This window comes from Oryza glaberrima, chromosome 7 (genome assembly GCF_000147395.1).
Source record: "Oryza glaberrima chromosome 7, OglaRS2, whole genome shotgun sequence".
In the NCBI taxonomy this organism is placed as follows: domain Eukaryota; kingdom Viridiplantae; phylum Streptophyta; class Magnoliopsida; order Poales; family Poaceae; genus Oryza; species Oryza glaberrima.
In genome coordinates, this window is record NC_068332.1 from 437,167 (window position 1) to 448,528 (window position 11,362).

At 45.3% G+C, this 11,362-nt stretch overlaps 2 protein-coding genes across 2 annotated transcripts; both read left to right on the forward strand.

Moving 5' to 3' along the window:
• Positions 1–4,542: 4,542 nt before the first annotated feature.
• On the forward strand, positions 4,543–8,216 carry LOC127779210 (phytosulfokine receptor 2). Its single transcript, XM_052305945.1, has one exon. It carries the CDS (start codon positions 4,678–4,680, stop codon positions 7,780–7,782), a length of 3,105 nt encoding a protein of 1,034 aa, XP_052161905.1. The 5' UTR covers positions 4,543–4,677; the 3' UTR covers positions 7,783–8,216.
• A 291-nt stretch (positions 8,217–8,507) lies between these two features.
• Positions 8,508–11,257, forward strand: LOC127779211 (uncharacterized). The gene is made up of 3 exons (XM_052305946.1): positions 8,508–8,990; positions 9,232–10,785; positions 10,867–11,257. The coding sequence occupies exons 1-3, from the start codon at positions 8,955–8,957 to the stop codon at positions 10,930–10,932; spliced, it is 1,656 nt and encodes a 551-aa protein (XP_052161906.1). The 5' UTR covers positions 8,508–8,954; the 3' UTR covers positions 10,933–11,257.
• Positions 11,258–11,362: the final 105 nt, after the last annotated feature.

Consider the following 11,362-nt stretch of genomic DNA (forward strand, 5'->3'; position numbering starts at 1 on the left):
TGGCGGATCCAGCCGTTGCGGGTAGAGGTAATTCAGTCAATCTTTGATCTCGCTTTGGATTATACTCCCTTCGTATCAAAATAGAGAGAATCCCTTATATGTCACTCTAAATTAACCGGCTCCCTTATATGTCACTTCAAATTGGCTTATCCCTTTTATGCCACCGGTTCAAGTTTCTCCTCCCTTTTATGCCATTGCAGCCAGTCCACCGTCAGTTGACCGTTAACTTGATTGTAAAAAGACGCATTTGCCCTATAGAATTAGTGTACAACTAATAATAGGTATTTTAGTACTAATATAGCTACTGGATACAACATATGAAAATTGATTTTTTTTTCTGCATCACATGCAATTTTAGCCATTGCCATCACAAATAAATTTTCAATATAAGCATGAAACATGCAGTTTTCCAACAATATTTTTAATATAAAGAGCATTTTTCACTGGTTCTGACAAAATTTTGTTCACTCAAAAAGGATTTAAAATAAATTAGTTATGGTTTTTTGAAGTTTACATATTTTTTAGTTGAGAGGGCATATTGGTCATTTAAAAAAACCTAACCTTTGACTAACAGTCAACTAACACTATAGTGATGGGAGTGGCATAAAAGGGTGGAAAAACTTGAACTAGTAGCATATAAGGGAGAAGCCAATTTTGAGTGGCATACAAGGGAACTGGTCAAATTCTAGTGGCATATAAGGGATTCTCTCATCAAAATATAAAGGATTTGGGTGTATGTGATATATCCTATAACTATGAAACTGAACCGGCCCTGTCACATCCAACTAAAATCCTTTATATTTTGGGATGGAAAGCATATGATCTCTGGCTTGTTGGGCAGAAATCAACCCAACACACATATATATATACTCCGTACTCATATCTCAAGTCCTGCATGAAGGGTTTGTTTAGATTAGGGGTGTAAAGTTTTGGCGTGTCACAACGGGTATTATATAGGGTGTTGCATGTGGTGTTCGGGCACTAATAAAAAAACTAATTACAGAATCCGTTAGTAAATCACGAGACGAATTTATTAAGCATAAGTAATCCGTCATTAGTAAATGTTTACTATAGCAATACATTGTCAAATCATGGAGCAATTAGGCTTAAAAGATTCGTCTCACAAATTAGTCGCAATATATGTAATTAATTAATTTTTAGCTTATATTTAATATTTCATGTAGGTGTACAAACGTTTGATGTGATTCAGTGAAAGATCTTGGGTGGGATATAAACAGGGCCGAAGGTTAATTTGCCGCTGCTCGTCAGTACTAAATATAGTACGATAACATTGTCTTGGGCTCAATTTGTTGATCCAATCCAATATGTAATCCAATATGTGGCCCAAGATATACTAGCTGCTACTACTACTAGGACTCTAGGAGGAATATTTGCTTCTTTTTTTTAGTAAGGTACAGTTGTAATTTTGTCCAGGAAAGTTAAAGAAAAGAATTACAGGACTGTAATAGTGCTAGAATTATTTTAGTGGATGATGGGGAGAGCAGAGCTTCGACGGCACGGCTGGTAGCAAGCAGTAAATAAATGGAAGCTATAGCATCGAAAAACATAAACTAAAAAAAGCTTCGAGACTCCCATCCATCAGTCGTCCTACTCACGTGGAAGAGGGTGACCAGTTCATGAAAAACATGACCACACACATCTCTCTCTCGGATCCTCTCTGACTATACTCCTTGCTTCTGCTTGGAATTCTCTGCCAGCGCTAAGCTTCAGCCTTCACACAACTGCTCGATTCTCGTCGTTAATTATTGATTCGATGTACGTGATGTGTATATTTGAATTGACAATATTCAATACAACTCAATAAGATTCAATTAACAATTGAGCATTATCACAATAATCGGTTTGAATACCCCTAAATTTTTATGGGAAGTCTATCCTAGCGCTATAAACTTTGAAACCGAGTATCTGACCCATCAAACTATACAATACCAACAAAAGATTAACCCCTCTAAGCTTTGGCCCTTGGTAGTATCTTTCAAGGTGAAAGAATTGTCACACAAGTTCCCGCAAAGAATAAGGATACAATTCCATATTCCAAACTAAGAGTTACTTTACAATACACAAGATTATACAAACATAAGAAAAAAAATATATATATAGAATTAAAATGTCGTGCTTTATTGAATCTTTAGGATCCGTACAAAACAGGAATTGTTTAAATACATTGTCTTGATGTTTCAATGGAAAAGAGAAGAGGAGTTTGGGGAGAGACATAACAAGATCACCATGAGGTTGGACCTCATATATGAAATCCTCCAAAATTCATGTGAACTGAGGCAATTCGTAGGAATTCAGGTGGCTTAGGGCCCATTTGAATCAAAGAATTGATTTAGGTAGGAATTTTATAGGATTTAAAACCTATCAGGAATTTTTCTAATTGGCCCTTTGATTCAAATGGGATTGAAGCTTTTCAAATCCTATGAAATGACTTATTTCACGTGAATTTTGGAGGAAACTTAGCAAGACCTCGAACCTCTTGGAAATTTTTTTTTGAGTCTATCTTTCTCATCCGATTCCTGCGTTTTTCATGCGGTCCAACCAAATAATCATTCCTGTGTTTTTCAATCCTCTGTTTTACACTTACATTCCTATAAGAATCTTATGTTTTTTCTATTCATTCTTTTTTTTTCATTTGTACAATTCAAAAGGACCCTTATTTGTTTGTTTCAAAGGGACATATACTATAAGAAATGTTCCCTTAGGATTAAAGTCCTTCAAAATAGTTTCAATTATCCTACTAGCAGTAGAAATTTACACATATGTGCAAGCAACTGCAAGGTGGTGCACAGAGAATCCGGGTGGCCACAACAGAGAGAAAATAATAAAGGGCCACGCCACTGAATGAGTGAATTTTGGTCAGCGCGTGGTGCCGAAATAACATCTTGGGCTGCTGCACACGCACTCCTACACTCCAAGTGCACGCACGTATCCCTTCGTCCTTACCCAACCCCCCTCCCCTTTGCCACCACTGCACTATGCTACTGCTGTGTTTAGTTCCTTTCAAATTTCCAATTTTTTATTACATAAAAAACTTTTATAGTATACACATAAACTACTAATTTTCTCTCTAAACTACCAACTTTCTCCCAACTTCTTAGCTTTTCCACCATCTAAACACAGCCTACCCTACACTTTTGTAGTCCTACTGAACCGGCACGTACCACCACACTTTCTCATCACAGTCTCTCACTGCCACTCCACATCAACCACGAACCTACTATTCCCAGCTCTCATATCATAGCTTTCCACTAGAAAAAAGTTATTCGACTTTTTGATTGAACATTTATTTTATTCCCTACGAAATACTACAAGTATAATGTACAAGTTATTGTAATACTAATGTATCTAGTTTAGTGACTTGCATATGAATCCAATTAGTCCTTGGTGTTTTACACTTAGATTTTTCTCGCATACGACTAAAAAACAACTCGAAGTAATTTTAAAACGTGACTTTTTATACTCTCACTCTCTTCTACCAAACAGACCCTAATTTCACTTTCTTAGTGGTTCAAAAGCAACGGGTTAAAAAAACAACAAATATTGTCTGATATAAGTGAAAATTCTGCTAGTTTTATATGGGTAAGTGAGAGGGAGGTGGTATCGACTATATTTAAGGCAATTTCTAACTTTTAACTCTATGGATAAAAAGAAGTCATACGTAGAAAAGGGTATTGTAACATATATAGTAGTAATAAGAAACTACTATGGCTCCTAAACTTCCAACTTTTTCCATCACATCAACCTGTCATACACACACAACTTTTCAGTCAGATCGTACCAATTTCAACCCAAACTTCCAACTTTGGAAGGAACTAAACACAACCTATATAACGACATAGGCCAAATGAAAAGTTTCTAATTTTGTGTTGTATCCATGGTTACAATAGTACATTTTGCATGGACCATGTGAGGAGCCACGTATTCGCGCTAGTCTATGCTCCTTTAGTGCTACGAATTGAATGCTGACAATATTGCTAGTGCTATATTATGACTTCCGTTACTTTTGACCTCAACCAGAAGATATACATACGTCTTCTGTCATGACATATTTAGATCGAAACAAAGTTGGTCTATATAAAAGTTTAACTAGAATTTTGGCCACTATAGAAAATAATTTGTTAATTGGTCGATACAAAAGTGCCTTTCTTCTTTTTTTTTTCTTCCTTTTTCCGACCATAGTCGTATATGGATGATAAAAGTGGTAGCTATTGAGTATGACCTGTGAGAGGCCAAATATTGGGTCCTTAAAAGCCAACTATACTCATCAGGTAGTAATAGACAGTTTATAGAATTATTCATAAAAGGCAATTTTTAACTCTGTATAGTATACTGTAGTACTGTAATAAATCAACAGATAATAATAGTACTAGTAGCAGAGTTGGAATAGAAAAATCCACCAAACGGACTCCACACTCATCTTCTCCTCCGTTTCTTCTTCGCTTGTCTCCAAGCTGTGTACTCTACTCCTCTGATGAGTAGAGTGGCACCAACAGTGTCGTGGAGTAGAGTGGACTTTGCAGCTATCGAGCTTGGATTCTAGCGCCATCTCCATCTCCACCTCCACATCCCTACTAGTATACATCATTGCTGCTGCTCTGCCATCGTCGCGCGCACACACGCAGACAAGAAAGCTGGACCAAACGGGCCCCGCCAGCAATGGTGGTGCCGCCGCCGCCGCCTTCCCTTCTCCCCCTCTCCCTACACCCCGCCTCTGCCCGTGAGGCCAAGTCCATGGCGAGACGCGCGCCCCTACGCTGTCTCTTCCTCTCCCTCGTCGCGCTCTTCGCTTTGCTGCCATTCCCGCCCGCGGCGGCGGCGCCATGCCACCCGGAAGACCTCCTCGCGCTGCGGGCATTTGCGGGGAATCTCTCTGCGGGTGGGGGCGGCGCCGGACTCCGCGCCGCGTGGTCGGGTGACGCCTGCTGCGCCTGGGACGGCGTCGCCTGCGACGCCGCCGCCCGAGTCACGGCGCTGCGCCTCCCCGGGCGAGGTCTCGAGGGGCCCATCCCGCCCTCCCTCGCCGCCCTCGCGCGCCTCCAGGACCTCGACCTCAGCCACAACGCGCTCACCGGCGGCATCTCCGCCCTCCTCGCCGCCGTCTCCCTCCGCACCGCCAACCTCTCCTCCAACCTGCTCAACGACACGCTCCTCGACCTCGCCGCGCTGCCGCACCTGTCCGCGTTCAACGCCAGCAACAACTCGCTGTCCGGCGCGCTCGCCCCCGACCTCTGCGCCGGCGCGCCGGCGCTGCGGGTGCTCGACCTCTCCGCCAACCTCCTCGCCGGGACGCTCTCGCCGTCCCCGTCGCCGCCGCCCTGCGCCGCCACGCTCCAGGAGCTCTACCTCGCATCCAATTCCTTCCATGGCGCCCTACCGCCCACGCTCTTCGGCCTCGCCGCGCTGCAGAAGCTCTCCCTCGCCTCCAATGGCCTCACCGGCCAGGTCAGCAGCCGCCTCCGCGGCCTCACAAACCTCACCTCTCTCGATTTGTCCGTGAACCGCTTCACCGGCCACCTCCCCGACGTGTTCGCCGACCTCACGTCGCTGCAGCATCTCACCGCGCACTCCAATGGCTTCTCCGGCTTGCTGCCGCGCTCGCTCTCGTCGCTCTCATCTCTCCGTGACCTCAACCTCCGGAACAACTCCTTTTCCGGCCCAATTGCTCGTGTCAACTTCTCCATGCCGTTCCTCGTGTCCATTGACCTTGCCACTAACCACTTGAATGGCTCTCTCCCGCTTAGCCTCGCCGATTGCGGCGACCTCAAGTCACTCAGCATTGCCAAGAACAGCCTCACCGGCCAATTGCCCGAGGAGTACGGCCGCCTCGGCTCGCTCTCCGTGCTCTCGCTGTCCAACAACACCATGCGCAACATCTCGGGGGCGCTCACCGTGCTCCGCGCCTGCAAGAACCTCACCACACTGATCCTCACCAAGAATTTCGTCGGCGAGGATCTCCCCGACGACGGCATTGCTGGATTCGACAATCTTGAGGTGTTGGCCCTTGGTGATTGTGCTCTCAGGGGAAGGGTCCCGGAATGGCTGCATCAGTGCAAGAGACTGGAGGTGCTTGATTTGTCCTGGAACCAATTGGTTGGCACCATCCCTGAATGGATCGGTCAACTTGATAACCTGACCTACTTGGATCTTTCGAACAATTCCTTAGTCGGCGAGATACCGAAGAGTTTGACGCAGCTCAAGAGCCTTGTCACCGCCCGACGTTCGCCGGGTATGGCGTTCACTAACATGCCGTTGTATGTGAAGCATAACAAGAGCACAAGTGGCCGGCAATACAACCAGCTCTCAAACTTCCCACCGTCGTTGTTCTTGAATGATAATGGTCTGAATGGGACTATCTGGCCCGAGTTTGGGAACTTGAAAGAGCTACATGTGCTGGATTTGAGCAACAATGCCATATCTGGGAGCATTCCTGATGTGCTGTCCCGGATGGAGAATTTGGAGGTTCTTGATCTGTCATCCAATAATCTCAGTGGATCGATTCCATCGTCGCTGACGGACCTGACCTTCTTGTCAAAGTTCAGTGTGGCTCACAATCACTTGGTGGGGCCGATCCCAAATGGAGGACAGTTCTTCACCTTCTCAAACTCAAGTTTTGAAGGTAACCCTGGTCTGTGCAGGTCAAGTTCTTGTGACCAGAATCAGCCTGGGGAAACTCCTACCGACAATGACATACAGCGGAGCGGCAGAAACAGGAAAAACAAAATTCTTGGAGTGGCCATCTGCATCGGTTTGGTACTTGTAGTACTGTTGGCTGTTATCTTGGTTAACATCTCAAAGAGGGAGGTCAGCATTATTGACGACGAAGAAATTAATGGCTCCTGTCATGACTCGTATGATTACTGGAAGCCAGTGCTATTCTTTCAGGATTCTGCCAAGGAGCTAACTGTCAGCGATCTCATCAAGTCAACAAACAACTTTGATCAGGCCAACATAATAGGATGTGGTGGTTTTGGCCTTGTGTACAAGGCCTACCTCCCAGATGGAACAAAGGCGGCGGTGAAGAGGCTATCTGGAGATTGCGGGCAGATGGAGAGGGAGTTCCGTGCTGAGGTGGAAGCGCTGTCGCAGGCTCAACACAAAAATCTTGTTTCACTGAGAGGGTACTGCCGCTATGGAAATGATAGGCTGCTAATCTACTCATACATGGAGAACAATAGCCTGGACTACTGGCTGCATGAGAGATCAGATGGAGGCTACATGCTGAAATGGGAGTCAAGGCTCAAAATTGCACAGGGTTCCGCAAGGGGACTGGCTTATCTGCACAAGGACTGTGAGCCCAACATCATCCACCGAGATGTGAAGTCCAGCAACATTCTTCTGAACGAAAATTTCGAAGCGCACCTGGCTGATTTTGGGCTAGCAAGACTGATACAGCCATATGACACTCATGTCACAACTGATCTGGTTGGTACATTGGGATACATACCGCCGGAGTACAGCCAGTCGGTGATCGCCACTCCAAAAGGGGATGTCTACAGCTTCGGCGTTGTCTTGCTGGAACTTCTGACCGGCAGACGGCCCATGGATGTGTCCAAAGCCAAGGGATCAAGGGACTTGGTTTCCTATGTTCTTCAGATGAAGTCCGAAAAGAAGGAAGAGCAGATCTTTGACACCCTGATATGGAGCAAAACACATGAGAAGCAACTGTTTTCGGTCCTTGAGGCGGCGTGTAGGTGCATCAGCACTGACCCTCGGCAGCGCCCATCGATCGAACAAGTTGTTGCTTGGCTTGACAGCGTATAATCATTAATAATTCTGTGTTTTTAAGTTGTCTGCTGTTCATTTTGGATTGCAGGCTAGGCCTGACATGAGAAGTAGACAGAGGGTATAGGAGCAATCTGAGTGCTAATAATCTTTAGAAGATGCAGTCTATGTGATGTACATAGCTTAGTGTCGTTTTGTTATATTATATCCAGGAATAGACCTGTATCTTTGTTTTGTTGTCTGAAACTTGGCCTTCCAGCAAAATACCAATCAAGAATTGAGTACCTAGTACTATGTGGCATTCCAGTGCTATATCTTGGAGATAAGTGGTGGTTTGTGATGAAATGTAGTAATGTTCTTGTAATTTGTCCTGCGAAAACTGAAATTCTGGCAGCTTATGGTACAGGGGTACATCATCACAGATTTCTTATGCAACTGCCGATGTGCTGATGCGCCTATTTTTTTTGTGTGTGTTTTGTTAATAGTTGTGTGGTGTATATGGCTGCGTGTGCATCATCCATGTAACCAGAAAAGAAATTGCTTCCATCTAGTAAAAAAAAATTAGAAAGAAGATAAATTGCTTTTGCTAATTCAGTTCGCCTATGGAAAGCAATCTTAAACATAGTTTTGGATAGAAAGAAAAGGACTTGTTGCACCAAACCTGGATCTCTTACTCATATGAGATGGTGATGGGTCGTGGCGTGGGTCCATATTGCGCGTTAGATTCTGGCGTGATCTGAGCCATGAGTCCATCCATGGCCCCAACCTAGCTAGTGCGTGTTGTGTTCTTTAGTTGGTCGCCACACGGGCAATGCCAAAGTAAAGCCAGGCATGATGCCGGAGGAGGAGGAGGAGAATATGAGATGAGATGAACACTTAAAAGGAGAAAGAAAGAAGGAGGAGAATATACAAAGGGAAGTTGTTCCCATCTGATCTGATCCATCATCCATCTCAATGTGCAGCAGCAGCAGAAGCAGTGTATTATTCTGTTGTTAGGAGAGAAAAGTTCAGAGAAGTAGTAGCAGTCCCTATAAGAAAGGGGAAATAAAAAAAAAGAAGAAGAAACCCTATCCAAACAAAAACAAAGGGAAGAGAGAAGAAAGTTGGAGACTTGGAGGAGGAACCCTCCACCACCAGCAAAGCCAAGAGAGGGATCATCCGCCGTAATCTATCTAGCCATCAATCCATCTCCCTCTCCTCCTCTGCTCTCCATGAAGAGCAAATCCTCCAGGAAGGCCGCCGACGAGGTAACCTCACTATCCCGCTTTGGTCGATTTCGGTAGGGTTTGTGCGCTCCTCAACAATCTCGCCCCGCGATTAGGGTATTTGCGATAAATTACTGCGGAAAATCTGTTTCTTGGGGGTTGGACTACCCCGGACGCGGTGCCAAATGAAGCGCTGGGATTATCACGATGCGCTGCCGATTCTTCAGCCGAGTTCTTCGGGGATCGTATTAACTGATTTCTTTTGTTTGAAATTTCTTGTTAGGATGAGGCCAAGTCCAAGAAGCTCCGATCCTCCCGCGGCAAGCAGCGGCCTAAGCAGCGCCGGCGAGGCCGCTGCAGCAGCACCTCCTCCCGCTCTGAATCCCCACCCCGCAAGCGCTCCAAGAAGCTCAAGGTCTCTGACAAGAAGAGCACCAAGAACAAGGGCCGCAGACGCCACCACAGTCTTAGCCCCAGCCCCAGCCCTTCATCGTCGTCCGTGAGTTACTCAACGCGCAGCAGCAGCGGTGGCGGCGGCGGCGCTTCTGAGAGGTCGGTGAGCCCACCGCGTAGGAGCCGCTCTAGAGATGTTAGGAAGAAGAAGAAGGAGAGGGGGAGGGACAGCAAGAGGGTGAGGAGGTCAAGAAGATCTACAAGCTATTCAACCAGTGGAGAGAGAGATTCCAGTAGTCGCAGCAGGAGTAGGAGCAATAATAGTAAGAGCAGGAATCGCAAGTCAGGTGGCAATAAGGATCATGCAAGCAGGAATAAGATTGTGCAGGATTATGACAATGGCCATGCTCATCGGGCTGAGAATGTGAAATCTGTTGAGATTGCGGATAGGGATGAGAAAGCCATGGCTGATACCAGCAAGGGGAGCTCTATTGAGATATCTCACTCAATTATTGATCATGAGAAGAATGAGTCCGTTGAGAAGATGGAGAGCGCTCCTACCAAGGATGCTGATGAAACACAAGACATCTTACCTGCTGGTAGTGGAAGCCCTGATGCTCAGGATCTGGAGCTGATTCTCAGGCAGAAAGCTCTTGAGAACTTCAGAAAATTTAGAGGAGCAGCGCTCATGGCAGGCAAGCCGCAAACCAATGGTACAGGGAAGGAAGTGGTAACGGATAGCCCCAAGAGCAGTGACACGAAAATTGCTGAAGCGAGTTCTGTTGACAAACCTTTTCAGAGGCAAAGAAGTGGTCTTTCAGTGAACTGCTCTGTTGGATCCCCTAGATTGGAGGATTTCGGGAACCATATAACTCCTCGAAAGCAGGAAAGCTCCGCTGGCAAGAGCGTTGGCGTTGAATCACCTGGAACATTTGAGGCCGGCAGCACCAGCGGGCGAACTGAGCAGAAAGGAAGCAGTCTAGAACCTACTCGATCAAATTCACAGATTAGGCTACAGGATGGTAGGAGTAGTTCCAGCATAATGCATAGGTTGGGAAGCCCTCCAAGGAGCTCTGCCAGCGTGATTCGAAGGTTAGGAAGCAGCGCAGGGGTGAATTATGTGAATGGAAATCCCAGAGTTAGATCAGTTGTGAGCATACCCACTAAGGAAGGGCTTGATAGTGGTACATCTATCAGTACCCCTAGTGCTTGTGATAATTCTCCCCCTGTTGAAAACATTAGTGAAGTCAGGCATCCTCCTATTGATACTAACAAAATTGAAGGAACTAAAGGGGATGAAAGAAATTCAGGTGAAGCTTCAGCTCCTAATGTTTCTACTTTGTCAACTGGTGAGGTCAAGGATCAGCCTGGGACTGAGGTCAAAGATGGTTCTCAGTTTGAGAAAAAGACATTCTCTAGAATGCATGAGGGAGAAACTGTGCAGGTGAGCAAGAAACCTCTCTTTTTTCTTCAAATGTATGCCTTATCTCTACATTGTACTGATTAGCTTTCTTGCATTTGTTAGGTCAGTTACAAAGTCTACATACCAAAGAAAAGTCCAGCACTTGCAAGGAGGAAGCTACAGCGCTGAAGTTGCCAAGATTGTCACCAAATTCTCATTATTTGTCTTGTCTACACCTTAGTTATGTAGCTGGATATACTTTTACTCTCTGCTGCCATGTATTGACAATACATGCCTTCCGGAAATCATTCCCACATCAAAATTGCTCATATTTCAGTTTTGATGCTCGATAGCTCAGATAGAAGCCTGGATAGTCAAAACATGTCATAGTTGTTTCTTTTTTACTGCAAAATGAACATTTTGACTGTAACTCGCTCCGAATTCTGACACAGTGTATGGGCAGCTACTGTTGTCATGGCCTGCAGTGAACTATTGCAATGAATTATTGGACAAATATCTGGCGTTTGGCACTTGTACCATGGAGGGAGCTATGGTTGGCTTTGGACCGATACTACTATCATACTAGTAGTTTGGGTGTCATGAGCTGACATGAAAGTTC